The sequence below is a fragment of the Dermochelys coriacea genome, chromosome 3 (assembly GCF_009764565.3).
Source record: "Dermochelys coriacea isolate rDerCor1 chromosome 3, rDerCor1.pri.v4, whole genome shotgun sequence".
Taxonomy (NCBI): Eukaryota; Metazoa; Chordata; order Testudines; family Dermochelyidae; genus Dermochelys; species Dermochelys coriacea.
In genome coordinates this window covers 45,709,282-45,724,392 of record NC_050070.1, presented here as the reverse complement: position 1 = coordinate 45,724,392, position 15,111 = coordinate 45,709,282, and the positions used below count along the sequence as shown (strand labels likewise).

The 15,111-nt window shown below is 39.1% G+C and overlaps 1 protein-coding gene across 4 annotated transcripts in view; it reads right to left on the bottom strand.

The window, feature by feature from the left end:
* The window catches only part of FBXO9 (F-box protein 9), a 49,402-nt gene that overhangs the window by 28,770 nt on the left and 5,521 nt on the right, over positions 1 to 15,111 (bottom strand). For 2 of the 4 annotated variants that reach the window (XM_038393767.2, XM_043510369.1), the window contains exons 2-4: positions 9,351 to 9,428; positions 6,740 to 6,889; positions 3,982 to 4,039 (exon numbers count right to left, since the gene is read on the bottom strand). In XM_038393767.2, coding sequence (XP_038249695.1) covers positions 3,982 to 4,039; positions 6,740 to 6,889; positions 9,351 to 9,428 — 286 coding nt within the window. The remainder of the gene's footprint in view (positions 1 to 3,981; positions 4,040 to 6,739; positions 6,890 to 9,350; positions 9,429 to 15,111) is intronic. The other 2 variants (XM_038393772.2, XM_038393770.2) reach the window with 2 other exon arrangements.

Sequence of the window (15,111 nt, the reverse complement as noted above, 5' to 3'; positions counted from 1 at the left end):
CTGCAGTAATCTTGAGTCACTTACACTAGTGTAAATTCTCTAATGCAGGGTTCTAAGAACTTTCAACACTAGGCACCATTCTCCATGTTAAATTGTTTCACTATTCCCATTTCTTCCCCCCCCCCCCATTATTATATGCAGAAGAAATTGTTATAATAATCAACAGCAACTACTAACTCTCAAGTTCTGAAGAGTAAACTAAGGCATCTTATACTCGCCTCTTAACTCATGAGCTTGTCTTTCTGAGGGGAGATTCCACATGAGGTTGAACTATGTTATCTAACCACAGGTGATAGCCACTATTTTTGATCACCACAGAGAAACCTCGCTCAGAGCTACATGATGGAAAGCTTTCAAGGTTTCTGCAGCTAAAGCAGATAGTCTGTCAATGTGCTAAATTCCTCTTCAATTAGGTGCAGGAACCAGTCTCAGGTCTGTCAGTCTATCCTACAATGGCACATTCAGCACTGATGAAACAGTCTTGTGAATAAAGGGGTTGATGGTCCACCTCTTTACCCTCTGTTGGGTACCAGGCTAGTCGTGCCACTGCTGGGCCTGAGGTTCACTCAGATTCTGACTGAATTTGATAGTTCCCGACCAGCTCCTCAGTTCCTTCTAAGTCTGAAATCAGGCTTCCAAGTTTCAGGTTCACAAGTTTCTTCTTTGTGTCCAGAAGGCCAATTTAAAGTGTTAATTAATACTTCTACCTTCTCATGCAGGGAAAGAAAAAACTCATTCTGCTCCCAGAGAAGAGTTCAGCTCATTTAGGTGACCGAAGATTCTTATGTTGTCACCTTCAATAACTTCACATCTGGTATCCACAAAAACAGATTACTGATAATTGAGATTAAACATAATCCCTGCCCCAAAACACTCAGTCTAAGTAGCCAAACAACATAATGAAAGGTGGAGCACAGGTTTTATTGTACAGAAAACCAAAACTCTACCTCATGAGTCACCTCACTTAAATGAGAGAGTTACCAGTAAAAGGTAGTAAAAACCTGTCATCAGAACAATGCAAAAAGTCAATTCACTGGACAGCTTTTAACTATGTTTGCAATGGCTTCTTGAAGGTCCAGGTACGGCTTTACAGGTGCTATTAGTAGCAACAGTTCAGTGTAGAAGGGGACATCCTGGCATTAGTTGCGATGGGTTGGAGCTCTCTGATCAGACTGCTGTTCTAACCTGTCATCACCATGACAGCAGCTGTAGAGTTAACAAACCATTCTCCTTGAATGTGGAAAGCTTTGACTGCTTCTTGGTACAGCTTTTCAAGAGAGGAAGTCTCCAACAAAACAGTCAAATATACCAGTACTGCAAAGACTGAAAGTTGTACAGCACCAGATAGTGATTAAATCCTCAAACTGAATTCTTTAGTCAATTTTCCTAAGCTTTGAAAGCAACTTCTCAAGTTAGTCAACCACATCACCCATACAGTGCAATTATATTAACATACGCTTTTCAATGTGGTAGTCACTGTAGGCCCTATAGCTTATGAAGCCATGTCTGTTGCACAAGGAAATGTAACTTTCCGCAATAATATGCGCCTCATGCCAAAGGGGATGTTTGCGACACTTAGTTTAAATCAATGCTTACTGACTTCTGTCAAGGCCTCACGTTTATCTTCCAGTGAGTTATTTGACTTTTAAATGCTGGAACAATTTTGAAGGCTTCATGTTCTGAGACAACTTCAGGACAATGGGTGCTGTAGTTATGAATTGGTGTACTTTGTGTCCTGACGTTCTGTCTCAAAAGTATGAAGACTTCAAAGTTGCTGGGTCAACATAAAGCAGTTTTTTTTTCCCCTGCGCTGCTCTTAGCTAAGGTGACCAGACAGCAAATGTGAAAAATTGGGATGGGGGCGGGAGGTAATTGGAGCCTATATAAGAGACCCAAAAATCTGGACTGTCCCAATAAAATTGGGACATCTGGTCACTTTATTATTAGCAATCATTAGAACAAGAAGCAATAGGCTTAAATTGCAGCCAGGGAGGTTTAGGTTGGACATTATGAAAAACTTCATAACTGTCGGGGTGGTTAAGCACTGGAATAAAGTGCCTAGGGAGGTTATGGCATCTCCATCATTGAAGATATTTAAGAGCAGGTAAGACAAAGACCTGTCAGGATTGGTCAGATAATACTTAATCCTGCCATGAGTGCAGGATACTGGACTAGATGACCTCTCGAGGTCCTTTCCAGTTCTATGATTAGAATAACTGTCACTGTCCTTCATAAAACTATCTTTAATTTGCTTGTTAGGCAGAACTTATCTCTACAGACTGAATGACAGATGCAACAGTAAAGTGACGTTTAGTGTCCTTAGGCCTCAGCAATTATAGCTGACAGACTGTCTGCATGCACAGCTTAGCTGCAGCAGAATGCAAGAAGTTTAATAGGACCGTTTTTTTTTTTTTAGTAAATTCAGGCACACAAAAAGTAGGTTATAATACTGTTGGGAACAGAGGTTTGAGCAGTCTCCTGATCACTCATCCTGCACTAAACTAAACTGCAAATTGGAGTTCTCAGATTACAGTAATACTATGGCCTTAAAAGACATCACTAAGGACTAGTCTACACTAGAATTGCTACAGCAGCGCAGTTATACTGATGTAGCTGTAATGCTGCTAGTGCGGATGCTTTATGCCAATGGGAGAAAGCTCTCACTCATCAACATAATTACTCCACCTCCCCAAGCAGCAGTCACTATAATTCGGTGGGAGAACTTCTCCCGCCGACATAGCACTGTCCATTGCAGTGCTTAAGTCTGTGTAACTTACATCACTCAGGGGGGTGGCTTTTCCACTCCCCTGAACAATTTAAGTTATACCAAAGGGCTCGTGTGTACAAGCCCTAAGAGTTTATCCTTTAAGCTTACTAAATAACTTTTGCAAAGTTTTACTGTCTCATCATCTGTGAGGTCCCTTTGCCCCAAGCCATAACATAATCTCAGAAGTTGTGACCCATAATGTAGGGAACCCTGACTCAAATTCTGACACCCTAGTTGAGCAAGGTACTTAATCAGGAGCTTACCTTGAGTATGAGTATTCTACTAACTACAGTGGGATTATCCGTGTGTTTAAAGATAGGTACAGCTCTTTCCCTCCAACTATTCTGAACCTCCATTTCCAGAACTGTGCCAATAGGGGCAGGAAAAGGATGGAAGGCTGTCTAAAGGTTGCCTAATTCCTTTAATCTTTCATTACATGGGAATTTTCAATTTTGGGGGCAAACCTGACAAATTAAAGATTACCAGATTTAAGTGTCAACCGATAGCTCAGTGGTTTGAGCGTTGGCCGGCTAAATCCAGGGTTATGAGTTCAATCCTTGAAGGGGCCGTCCAGGGCAAAAATTGGGGATTGGTCCTGCTTTGAGCAGGGGGTTGGACTAGATGACCTCCTAAGGTCCCTTCCAACTCTGATATTCTATGATTCTATGATTTAACACTTCTAAGAAGGCACCTACTAGAAAGCTGTGAACATGTTGAATGTGCATCAGTTTTAAAAATACAGAAGCTAGTTTATGGTTAAATTGAGGGTGTAACTGCATAGCAAAGAAAATAATTATTATGAGCTTTCCTATTAAAGAAGCTGTACAGGGCCCTGGAAAAATTGCTCTAGACAAATTTCTGTCTATTGAAACTTGTATGGATACCGCTAAAGATGGCAAAACATTTCCTTGCCAAAAGACAGGGAGAGACTCAGTATTGTTTTTAGTCTGCTTGCATTCATAATTTTGCTTAATCTTAACTATAGTAATGAGCTTCTTTAGCATTACTGTCTGTTCTTTCTTAGGTTAACTTAGTCTTGGGAGTGCTTGAGTGACCCAAGGACTCCAGTTCTCAAATTGCTATTTATAATTCTCCAGCTATTAATTAAGAGCACACAGCTCTCACTATTTTACTAACTAATAAAAAATGGCTCCTGATCAACCATATAGTAGTTTTCTAGGCATTAGATTTGTAATCTCAGAATTGCATGTTACCTTCATAAAGAGCCCCATTTTGTTCTTGTTCCACCGCCTTCAGGAACAATTCTCTTGCCTGTACAGAACATTTAAAAAAATTGTTACAAGCACCCAAACAAATCCAGTTATCAGAATTTACATCCAAGTTGACAACTCTATACTATGAGGTGGTACGGAGAACAGTAAAAGCACAATTGCATATAATAACATGGAAGTGACATTCAGGTTCTACTAATAATAACTGAATTACTGAGCCTGATCCTAAATCTTGCTTACACCAGTTTTAATTAAATCCTTATAATTAAGGAATTACATAACTTCTAGCACCACTATAGCTAGGTTGATATAGCACTCACATTATAAACCTATTTTCATAGGTTTCTAAACTAATAATTCCTTTTTGTTTTAAAAGGAGTCTAACTGTGCCATATTTAACTTTCCATTTGAATGGAAGCTTATCTCAGGAATGAACAAGCTTTCTAAACTTTTATTGCTTTGCAAAGAAGGATTGATAATTTGTCCATGTCACCAAAATGGGCAGGGGAGTGAATATCTTCATTAACTTGTTTTAAAGTATCACACTTTTGCCTAGACACACTTTGGCTCTAAATCAGTTTTGTTCTTAAAAACAAACAAAAAAAAAGTACAGGGCAATTCTGGAGTGCAAAGCACTTGTGAAAGCAATGCTCAGGAAGTGAGGCAGAAAGCATCTGGCTGATATTCAAAAGTCAAATCCATGGAGCTGACCTACAGGAGCAAAAGCACATCAATTGCAAATCCAGTCTGCAACAATAAAAAAAAACAGTGGGAACTGCAAAAGAGTACTAAGTGAATCAAAAAGTCAAGAGTATTGTGGAGGCCATACTGCTATACTATGCTTGGAAAGAACTTTCACAAACTCTGAATAGCCAGAGCAAAAAGGGAAATGTGTGCAAGAAGTCAGAGAGGCAGGGAAGGAAGGCAGTTTCTCTCCCAGTTAAAGAAAAAGGAAATTCCAGTTGAACTTAACCAGAACACATTAGTGATTAACCCAGTTCAGAAGCTCTTTGGCTTTCTTAATGTTTTTACATATTACAAGATGATATGATTGAAAATCTTTGTCATTTTACCTCTGACTTCATTCAACTGGAACACATACATACATAACACCCACTGTTAAAGGAGGTAGGCACCTCTCATTTCACAGTACATATATTTGGTGAAGGAGGCAAAGCCAGGCACGAGAAGGAGGAGAAAAAGGGGATGGGTTTTGAGGAAGGTGGCAAAAAGTAAGGAACACAGGGCTAGATTCACAAATGGACTTAAGTGCCCAACTTCAACATTTTGGCACCACTGGTCCTGCTCAGATATCACCTAACCCTGTAAGTGACTAAACTGCCCCTACATTTTTGTAGTGAAAGTCCTCTGGGTACCTAAGTTTCTGCCTCTATGCATGCACACTGCTGTCTTACTAAGCATATGGACACCTAAACCCCAGCAAAATCCACAAAGCATGGGAAGATAGGAGTTCCTCTGCAAGGCCCAATCCAGTAGGCTGAACTTGGAATTCACCTATCAGACCAGGAGCCATTCAAAATCTAGCCAGAGAGGAGGTGGTAGCAGCAGTGCTCACCTTATAACTTTTAGTGGTTAAAGCATTCACCCAGGATGTGGGAGGCCTTGGTTCAATTCTCCCCACAGGCTGAAGGAAGAAAATGCCCTCAGTCTCTCCTGTTGAAGCTGCTGCACTTTGTATAACAAAGTCATTGGAGCAGAGGTACTGAAACTGGGTCTCCCTCCTTCCAGGTGAGAGCCCTAATCACCTATATCATCAACTATAGTCATTCTCTCACTCTCATGCAGGAGAGGGTTCACAGCAGAGAATCCCAAGCAGGAAGCAGCACATTCCTGCAGCCCAGACTTAAGCCTTAACTCCTTGAAGGAATGAGGCTTAGGACATACCCTGTCCTTGGCATCTCCCAATGCTTAGCTAAGGTAACTCCTCACTCAATATGTTGACTTTTGCAAATCCCATTCTTTGCATATGACTATACTTACAGCAGAGTACAGACACCACACACCCAGCTAGCATGAGTATAAATAGCACTGTAGACAGAGTACAGTTTAAGTGAGGAGAATGCCCTACACACCTGAACCTTCCCTTCCTCCCCCATGGGTATGTACCCTATGAGGGCTCGCTATAAACCCAAGCAGTGCCTCCCACATCTAAAATGCTATTTTTAGTAGTGTAGTGTCCCACTGCCAGACGCTTTCCCTACTGCAATGAAAGGCTCCAACAGCTCCCCTCTGCCACAGTCCTTCTCTGAAGCATATAGCTTCACTCCATAGCGACAAGTGTGGATACTGCCTGCCTTTCACTGTAGCAAGTGGCTACATGTGTAGTGCCTGTACTCTACATAGCCTTAAGTACCTATCTCCCCTATGCATTGAATAGGGAACTTGAGCACCTACTTCAGAGTTTGCAAAAAAAGAAGAGTACTTGTGGCACCTTAAAGACTAACCAATTTATTTGAGCATAAGCTTTCGTGAGCTGCAGCTCACTTCATCTGATGCATTTGGTGGAAAATACAGTGGGGAGATTCTGAACCCCGAATCTTCTAGGCTCCTAAAAGTTAGGGACCACACCATCCCTTTGTGAATCTAGAATACAGAGAGGAAGCTATCTACCTGATCTTTTTCAGGTTTAACCAGAAACTAAACAAACATTCAATGTTAAAAGCTAATGGAATGCTAACTTAAAGACAGCCCATTAGTAAATAAGTGATCTCTTTCCTACCTTCTCCTCTTTTGCTAGCTCCTGCTTTCCTTTGGTATCTATAGCCTTTACTCCAGGGCCTCTTGCACGTGGCACAGTTTCCAAACCACCAGAACTCATGCCTGGGGCAAGTTCAAAAATCCACTGAGCTCGAAACATCTGGAGCTCTGCCTAAAAATGCAGAAACATTAACTCTTAATAGGCTCCGATTTAGCATCTCCTAGGCAGATAGTACATCTCCTGCACAAGAGATTACATAGTCTCTACAGGTCCAATCTACAAATAAGAACTTTGAATATACCTTACACATACAACACTAGCTATATAAGGGTAAATATAGGGAATTTTTTTTAGGAAACTCAGGTGCAGATTGGAATTGGCATTTCCTTTAGCTTCACTTACGGTGGAATTACCAGAAAAAAAATCACACATGAAAATGCTATGGCTTATGGACAATTTAGTTCCAACAATGCAATTACTTCTGTTTGGACAATTCAGTATGCAGAAGAAAATTTAGGTTGTTGCAAGAAGTGATCATGATGTAGCTAATTCTGGCCTACATCATAGAAACCATCTCACTGTCTTCTTTCGGAAGATGTTAGAATAAGTTTACTTGCTCATTCATATAGAGCTTAAGAAAATGTCAGCTCAATATTTTAAATTAATCTCAATTTTATATAGCAAAACTGATTTATTACACTTGTGAATACATTACTGTAAACTAGCCTTGATTACAATTAGGGCTGTCGATTAATCGCCATTAACTCATGCGATTAATTTTTTTAATTGCAGTTAATTTGAGTTAATCGCGATTAATTGCACTGTTAAATAAAATACCAATTGAAATTAAATATTTGGATGTTCTACATTTTCAAATATACTGATTTCTATTACAAATCAGGATACAAAGTGTACAGTGTTCACTTTATATAATTAAAATATTTGCACTCTAAAACTAGTATTTTTCAGTTCACCTCATACAAGCACTTACTGCAATCTCTATCATGAAAGTGTAACTTACAAATGTAGACTTATTTTATTTTTTTGGTTCTATAACTACACACAAACAAAACAATGTAAAATTTTGGAGCCTAAAAGTCTACTCAGTCCTTCTTGTTCAGCCAATCACAAAGACAAACAAGTTTGTTTACATTTGCCAGAGATAATGCTGCCTGCTTCTTATTTACATCACCTGAAAGTGAGAACAGGTGTTCGCATGGCACTTTTGTAGCTGGTCTTGCAGATATGCTAAACATTCATATGGCCCTTCATGCTTCAGCCACCATTCCGGAGGACATGCTTCCATGCTGATGTTTATTTAAAAAAAAAACAGTGCGTTAATTAAATTTGTGACTGAGCTTCTGGGGGAGAATTGTATGCCCCCGCTCTGTTTTTACTCACATTCTGCCATATATTTCATGTTATAGTAATCTTGGATGATGACCTAGCACGTGTTGTTTGATTTACGAACACTGTCACTGCAGATTTGACAAAATGCATAGAAGGTACCAATGTGATATTTTTAAGATAGCTACAGCACTTGAACCAAGGTTTAAGAATCTGAAGTAACATCCAAAATCTGAGAGGGACGAGATGTGGAGCATGCTTTCAGAAGTCTTAAAAGAGAAACACTCATATGAAAACTACAGAACCTGAACAACCAAAAAGGAAATTAAACCTTCTATATCTGACTCAGATGATGAAAATGAACATACATCAGTCCATTCTGCTTTGGATCATTATCGAGCAGAACCCATCATCAGCATGGATGCATATCCTCTCGAATGGTGGTTGAAGCATGAAGGGACATATGAATGTTTAGCATATCTGGCACGTAAATATCTTGTGACGCCAATTACAACAGTGCCATGCTAACGCCTGTTCTCTGTTTCAGGTGACATTGTAAATAAGAAGCGGGCAGCATTATCTCCCATAAATGTAAACAACACTTGTTTGTCTGAGCGATTGGCTGAAGTGGGTCTGAGTGGACTTTATAGGCTCTAAAGTTTTACATTTTTATTTTTTAATGCAGTTATTGTTTTGTACATTAGTAAGTTCAATTTTCATGATAGAGATTGCACTACAGTATTTATACTAAGTGAACTGAAAATACTTTTACAGTGCAAATATTTGTAATCAAAAATATAGTGAGTACTGTACACTCTGTATTGTGTTGTAACAGAAATCAATACATTTGAAAATGTAGAAAACATCCAAAAATTTAAATAAATGGTAGTCTGTTGTTTAACAGTGCGATTAATTTTTTTAAATAGCTTGACAACCCTAATTACAATCATGGGTATAATCTGAATTTGTAGTTTGGGGTGTGTGTGTGGTGGGTTTTTTTTTTAAATGGGGAGGGCAATGTGGTATAAAACAAAGGTGAAGTCACCACATGATGCTTCCCTCATTGAAGTGTGCCTTCAGTGTATATTTGAAAGTATACTTTAACCTTAATTCCAAGGTTTTTTTGTATTAATATGTGGAAACAAGTACCACAGGAAAAAGTATCATATTGCAGAATGTGCTTTTACTTATAGGATGGCTTAACCTGCACCATATCAGCTTTCTACTACGGAAGAAAATGCCAACTGAACTTAATTTCAAAATGAGAACATAACTTTAAACATACCTGAAGATTTGCTTCACCAGGCCTTTCATTGTCATCAGCTCTTATCAGATCAGAGTGACAATCTTCTTCAGCTTCTGCCTAATAGAGAACAGTTAGACATGAACATGTAGTCTGTATATGTACATCTACTACTCTGATGTGTGCAAACTGCACAAACTCATTACAAAAAAACATTTTCCCCCTCAAAACGTAACTATTGACATCAACTTAATATTTGGCTAAATTACTTTTTACGTTTAGTGGCATTACTTGTTACACTAAGCTATTGAAACAGATATTGAAATAAGCATTTTGCATTTCACTTAAACTGGGTAATGCAGAGTCTAGCTAAATGTCATTTGCAGTTTTACATGCATCAGTGCACTGCTGCAATGTTTGGATTGAAAACACTGTAGGGCAACCTAACTCAATAAAAAGAGGACTTTGAAATTTCACTTATAAAAACCTGTTTTAGACAATTGACTGCACCTTGTACTGCCTTCTCCCAGGTAAAAATCAAGAGTTCAATGTAATGGAGCCACTTATTTAAACTTCTGTTGCTGAAAGGTGTGTTACAGAAGCAGTTTCTATATTAAAGAGGATTTTCAGCCACAATTTCTTTGCTGCATATAACTGGTACATCATTCAGCAGTGACATGATTAATAATAATTCTGAAGCTTAATCTATGCAGCTAGTACAGATCTCTTGGGGCTATTCCAGTTTGGGCTGCAAATTAACACCACAGTGCACCAATTTGCACTTTGAAGCAACCATCCCAAACAGAAAAAGCTAGAACCAAATACAGCTCTGATGTTGCTCTACTGATCTCAATGGAACTGGGCCTACTTATACTGAGATCTGGCCTTTAATTTCTGTAGTATCTGGCTGGTGAATCTTGCCCATATGCTCAGGGTTTATTGCCATATTTGGGGTCAGGAAGGAATTTTCCTCCAGGGCAGATTGGAGAGGCCCTGGAGGTTTTTGCCTTCCTCTGTAGCGTGGGGGCATGGTTGACTTGAGGGAGGCTTCTCTGCTCCTTGAAGTCTTTAAACCATGATTTAAGGACTTCAATAGCTCAGACATGGGTGAGGTTTTTCATAGGAGTGGGTGGGTAAGATTCTGTGGCCTGCGCTGTGCAGGAGGTCGGACTAGATGATCAGAATGGTCCCTTCTGACCCTAGTATCTATGAATCTATGTTTGAGAAAGTTTGCAGAATTCTTCAGAACTTAGAGGAAAACTTAAGTGGATTTCAAACATGATGTAGTTATAAAACACCGACACCAATATGTACTTCAAAACTATAGTAAATATTCCAATATAATATAATATAATATATATGGTCACACTAACAAAACATACTTTCTTACTGCAGCAAGCAAAATGTTCACTAAAGGAATTCTACTAGTCCCTAAAATACATATCAGTCACAGATTTTCTGTGGTCACTAGGCAGCTTAAATTAGTTTTACTTTAAGATAGGAGTTTTACTCTAAGATGCTGGAGGTATTGTGATACTATAACTTCAGTAGAACCTCAGAGTTATGAATACCTTGGAAATGGAGGTTGTTTGTAACTCGGAACAAAACATTACGGTTCTTTTAAAAGTTTACAACTGAATTGACTTAATACAGATTTGAAACTTTACTACACAAAAGAAAAATGCTGCTTTCCATTTATTTTTTTAGTAGTTTACATGTAACACAGTACTGTACTTGTTTATTTTTTTTGTCTCCGCTGCTGCCTGATTGTATACTTCCAGTTCCAGATGAGGTGGTGGTTGACCAATTTTGTAACTCTGAGCTTCTACTATATGAAGCTGATAGCTAAACTAGGGGGGATACACACAAAAGATGTTTCAATATCTGAGTGACAGAAGCTATAGTTTTGATCTACAATATTGTTCAACAGGATAAGATAATGCCCCAAAGTTAGTATGATAGTTGCTGGAATATTTAGACAGGGAAAGAAAAGAGCTCCTGCTGGAATCAGAACATCGAGATGTTATGTTTACTCTGCCTACTCTATCCTGTTGTTCATATTGTAGCTAACATTGTGAGATGAAGTGGCTATTTGTTTGGTCAATAATGGCATTTTAGAAGGAATACCATCATTTCTTTCAGTCCGTTATGACTGCGAGAGGAGGAAATGTCATGTATTAAGATATATTTAAAGTTGAGACTTAGTTAAGAGTCACATTTGATCTTGTTGGCTGACCTTACTAAGGGAAACAGATAGGAGTAAGAATAATTTTAAAAAGGTTGCAAACCTTTCAAGAGTCAATTTTGTTTAAGTACTGGTAAAACCAGATATTCACCATGTAAGTTGATTTGTGGAGAGGGTGGCGTGTTAAACAGCTAACCAAACCAGAAACTTTACAGCCCTTTACATGCTCATCTAGGATTTTGGTAGTGTCCCCCGATCTAGACAAACATATATAAACAAAGTTTTCAGTCTAGTCTTATTTTTTCTAGGCTGAAAGTTTGTGCCATCATGAAGACCTTCGTAGTACAGCTTTCTATAAACATTCTATTCACCATTACTGAATTAAGTGCATGGATCTTTATTAAATCAAAGCATACAAGCAGAGCCAAAAGAAACATGAAGTGCAGCCTCTGCTTCATGAACACAGTGCCATTTTAAAATATCCTTAGTTAAAACACAGGTTTTTTAAATATAGCAGTTTTAATCTTTTTTTAGACTGTAGTTCTAATTTTTTTATATACTGCATATTAAGAGGAGACTATTGCTTAGAGTTATAAGATGTAAACTAGAACAACATCACTTATGTGGACAACTTGAGAAAACTTGGAAGATAATGTTTAATATAGATTTACTAGCTTTGCTGATAAACATTAAGAAACTGGAGCTGCCAATAACTTTAAAATGGAATCTTATTTAAAGTCTTTTATATTTAAGGAGCATGAATTTAGTTCAATAGGACAGGCATACATGTTAACTTGAACAAAGCTAAACAGTCCCCACTTCCAAAGAGAGCCAATTCTAGAACTGAGTATTAAAAATATACAACTGCTTTAAGTAGTTGCCCATTCAACAAAGGATCAAAACACATTATAAAGTGCACTTAAGTTGTAAACAAGTTATCCTAATAAACTTCTGTCTTGTTTAAGTTTGAATACCAATATGACAATTTTCTACAAATTAAGTAGCAACACAGCACACAAACAGACTTGTCACACAGTGATCATTCTGGCTGTCTGAGAAAGCAGCAGATTGGGTCTTGTCTAAAAAGCTGCTGTTGCAGGTGAAGTAGCTCAGAAGTTGTACTCCACTCTGATTAAGATTAGAGGGATTGCAAGAGCTGTTTAAATTTATAGTTCTGCAAAAGCCTGTTTGATGGGATTCAAATTCACCTTTTAGCTTGAGTTTTAAACAGATTTTTGGGGAGGGAGCGAGATGTGGAATTCAGCATTTTTTTTAGTTGCACAGTAGGTCTCTCCTAGATGTTTCGAGAATTCTGTCAATGCCAAAGAGACTTAGCATTACAGTTTTTGTACTATTATTGGGATTCTCAGCAGTTCTAAAGGAAATTAAGGAAACAAAATTAATTGTGCAATTAAACAATACCATTTATTATTTTTTGATGTCTTCTACATTTTCAAATATATTAATTTCAATTACACAGAATACAAAGTATACAGTGCTCACTTTATATTTTTGATAAATATTTGCACTGTAAAAAAAATAGTATTTTTCAATTCACTTAAGTACTGTAGCGCAATCTCTATCATGAAAGTTGAACTTAAACGTCAACTAATGTACAAAGAAAAGAAGTACTTGTGGCACCTTAGAGACTAACATTTATTAGAGCATAAGCTTTCGTGAGCTACAAGTGACCTGTAGCTCACGAAAGATTATGCTCTAATAAATTTGTTAGTCTCTAAGGTGCCACAAGTACTCCTTTTTTTTCCTTACAGTGTGTATGATAAACCCATTGTTTCACGTTCTCTGTGGGTGTATATCGATCTCCCCTCTGTTTTTTCCACCAAATGCATCCAATGAAGTGAGCTGTAGCTCGCGAAAGCTTATGCTCAAATAAATTTGTTAGTCTCTAAGGTGCCACAAGTACTGTAACCAGAATGATCACTTAAGGTGAGCTATTACCAGCGGGGGACGGGGGGGGGAAGGGAGGGAGAACCTTTTGTAATGATAATCAGGGTGGGCCATTTTCAGCAGTTGACAAGAATGTCTGAGGAACTGTGGGGGGTGGGGAATAAACATGACGAAATAGTTTTACTTTGTGTAATGACCCATCCACTCCCAGTCTCTATTAAAGCCTAAATTAATTGTATCCAGTTTGCAAATTAATTCCAATTCAGCAGTATCTCATTGGAGTCTGTTTTTGAAGATTTTTGTTGAAAAATTGCAACTTTTAGGTCTGTAATCGAGTAACCAGAGAAATTGAAGTTTTCTCCAACTGGTTTTTGAATGTTATAATTCTTGACGTCTGATTTGTGTCCATTTATTCTTTTACGTAGAGACTGTCCAGTTTGACCAATGTACATGGCAGAGAGGCATTGCTGGCACATGATGGCATACATCACATTGGTAGATGTGCAGGTGAACGAGCCTCTGATAGTGTGGCTGATGTGATTAGGCCCTATGATGGTGTCCCCTGAATAGGTATGTGGGCACAGTTGGCAACGGGCTTTGTTGCAAGGATAGGTTCCTGGGTTAGTGGTTCTGTTGTGTGGTGTGTGATTGCTGGTGAGTATTTGCTTCAGGGGGGCTGTCTGTAAGCAAGGACTGGCCTGTCTCCCAAGATCTGTGAGTGTGATGGGTCGTCTTTCAGGGTAGGTTGTAGATCCTTGATGATGCATTGGAGAGGTTTAGTTGGGGGCTGAAGGTGATGGCTAGTGGCATTCTGTTATTTTCTTTGTTGGGCCTGTCCTGTAGTAGGTAACTTCTGGGTACTCTTCTGGCTCTGTCAATCTGTTTCTTCACTTCAGCAGGTGGGTATTGTAGTTGTAAAAATGCTTGATAGAGATCTTGTGGGTGTTTGTCTCTGTCTGAGGGGTTGGAGCAAATGCTGTTATATTGTAGAGCTTGGCTGTAGACAATGGATCGTGTATTGTGATCTGGGTGAAAGCTGGAGGCATGTAGGTAGGAATAGCGGTCAGTAGGTTTCCGGTATAGGGTGGTGTTTATGTGACCATTGCTTATTAGCACCGTAGTGTCCAGGAAGTGGATCTCTTGTGAGGACTGGTCCAGGCTGAGGTTGATGGTGGGATGGAAATTGTTGAAAGCATGGTGGAATTCCTCAAGGGCTTCTTTTCCATGGGTCCAGATGATGAAGATGTCATCAATGTAGCGCAAGTAGAGTAGGGGCATTAGGGGACGAGAGCTGAGGAAGCGTTGTTCTAAGTCAGCCATAAAACTGACATACTGGGGGCCATGCAGGTACCCATGGCAGTGCCACTGATTTGAAGGTATACATTGTCCCCAAACGTGAAAGTTATGGGTGAGGACAAAGTCATAAAGTTCAGCCACCAGGTTAGCCGTGACAGTATCGGGGATACTGTTCCTGACGGCTTTTAGTCCATCTTTGTGTGGAATGTTGGCGTAGAGGGCTTCTACATCCATAGTGGCTAGGATGGTGTTTTCAGGAAGATCACAGATGGACTGTAGTTTCCTCAGGAAGTCAGTGGTGTTTCGAAGATAGCTGGGAGAGCTGGTAGCGTAGGCCCTGAGGAGGGAGTCTACATAGCCAGACAATCCTGCTGTCAGGGTGCCAATACCTGAGATGATGGGGCGTCCAGGATT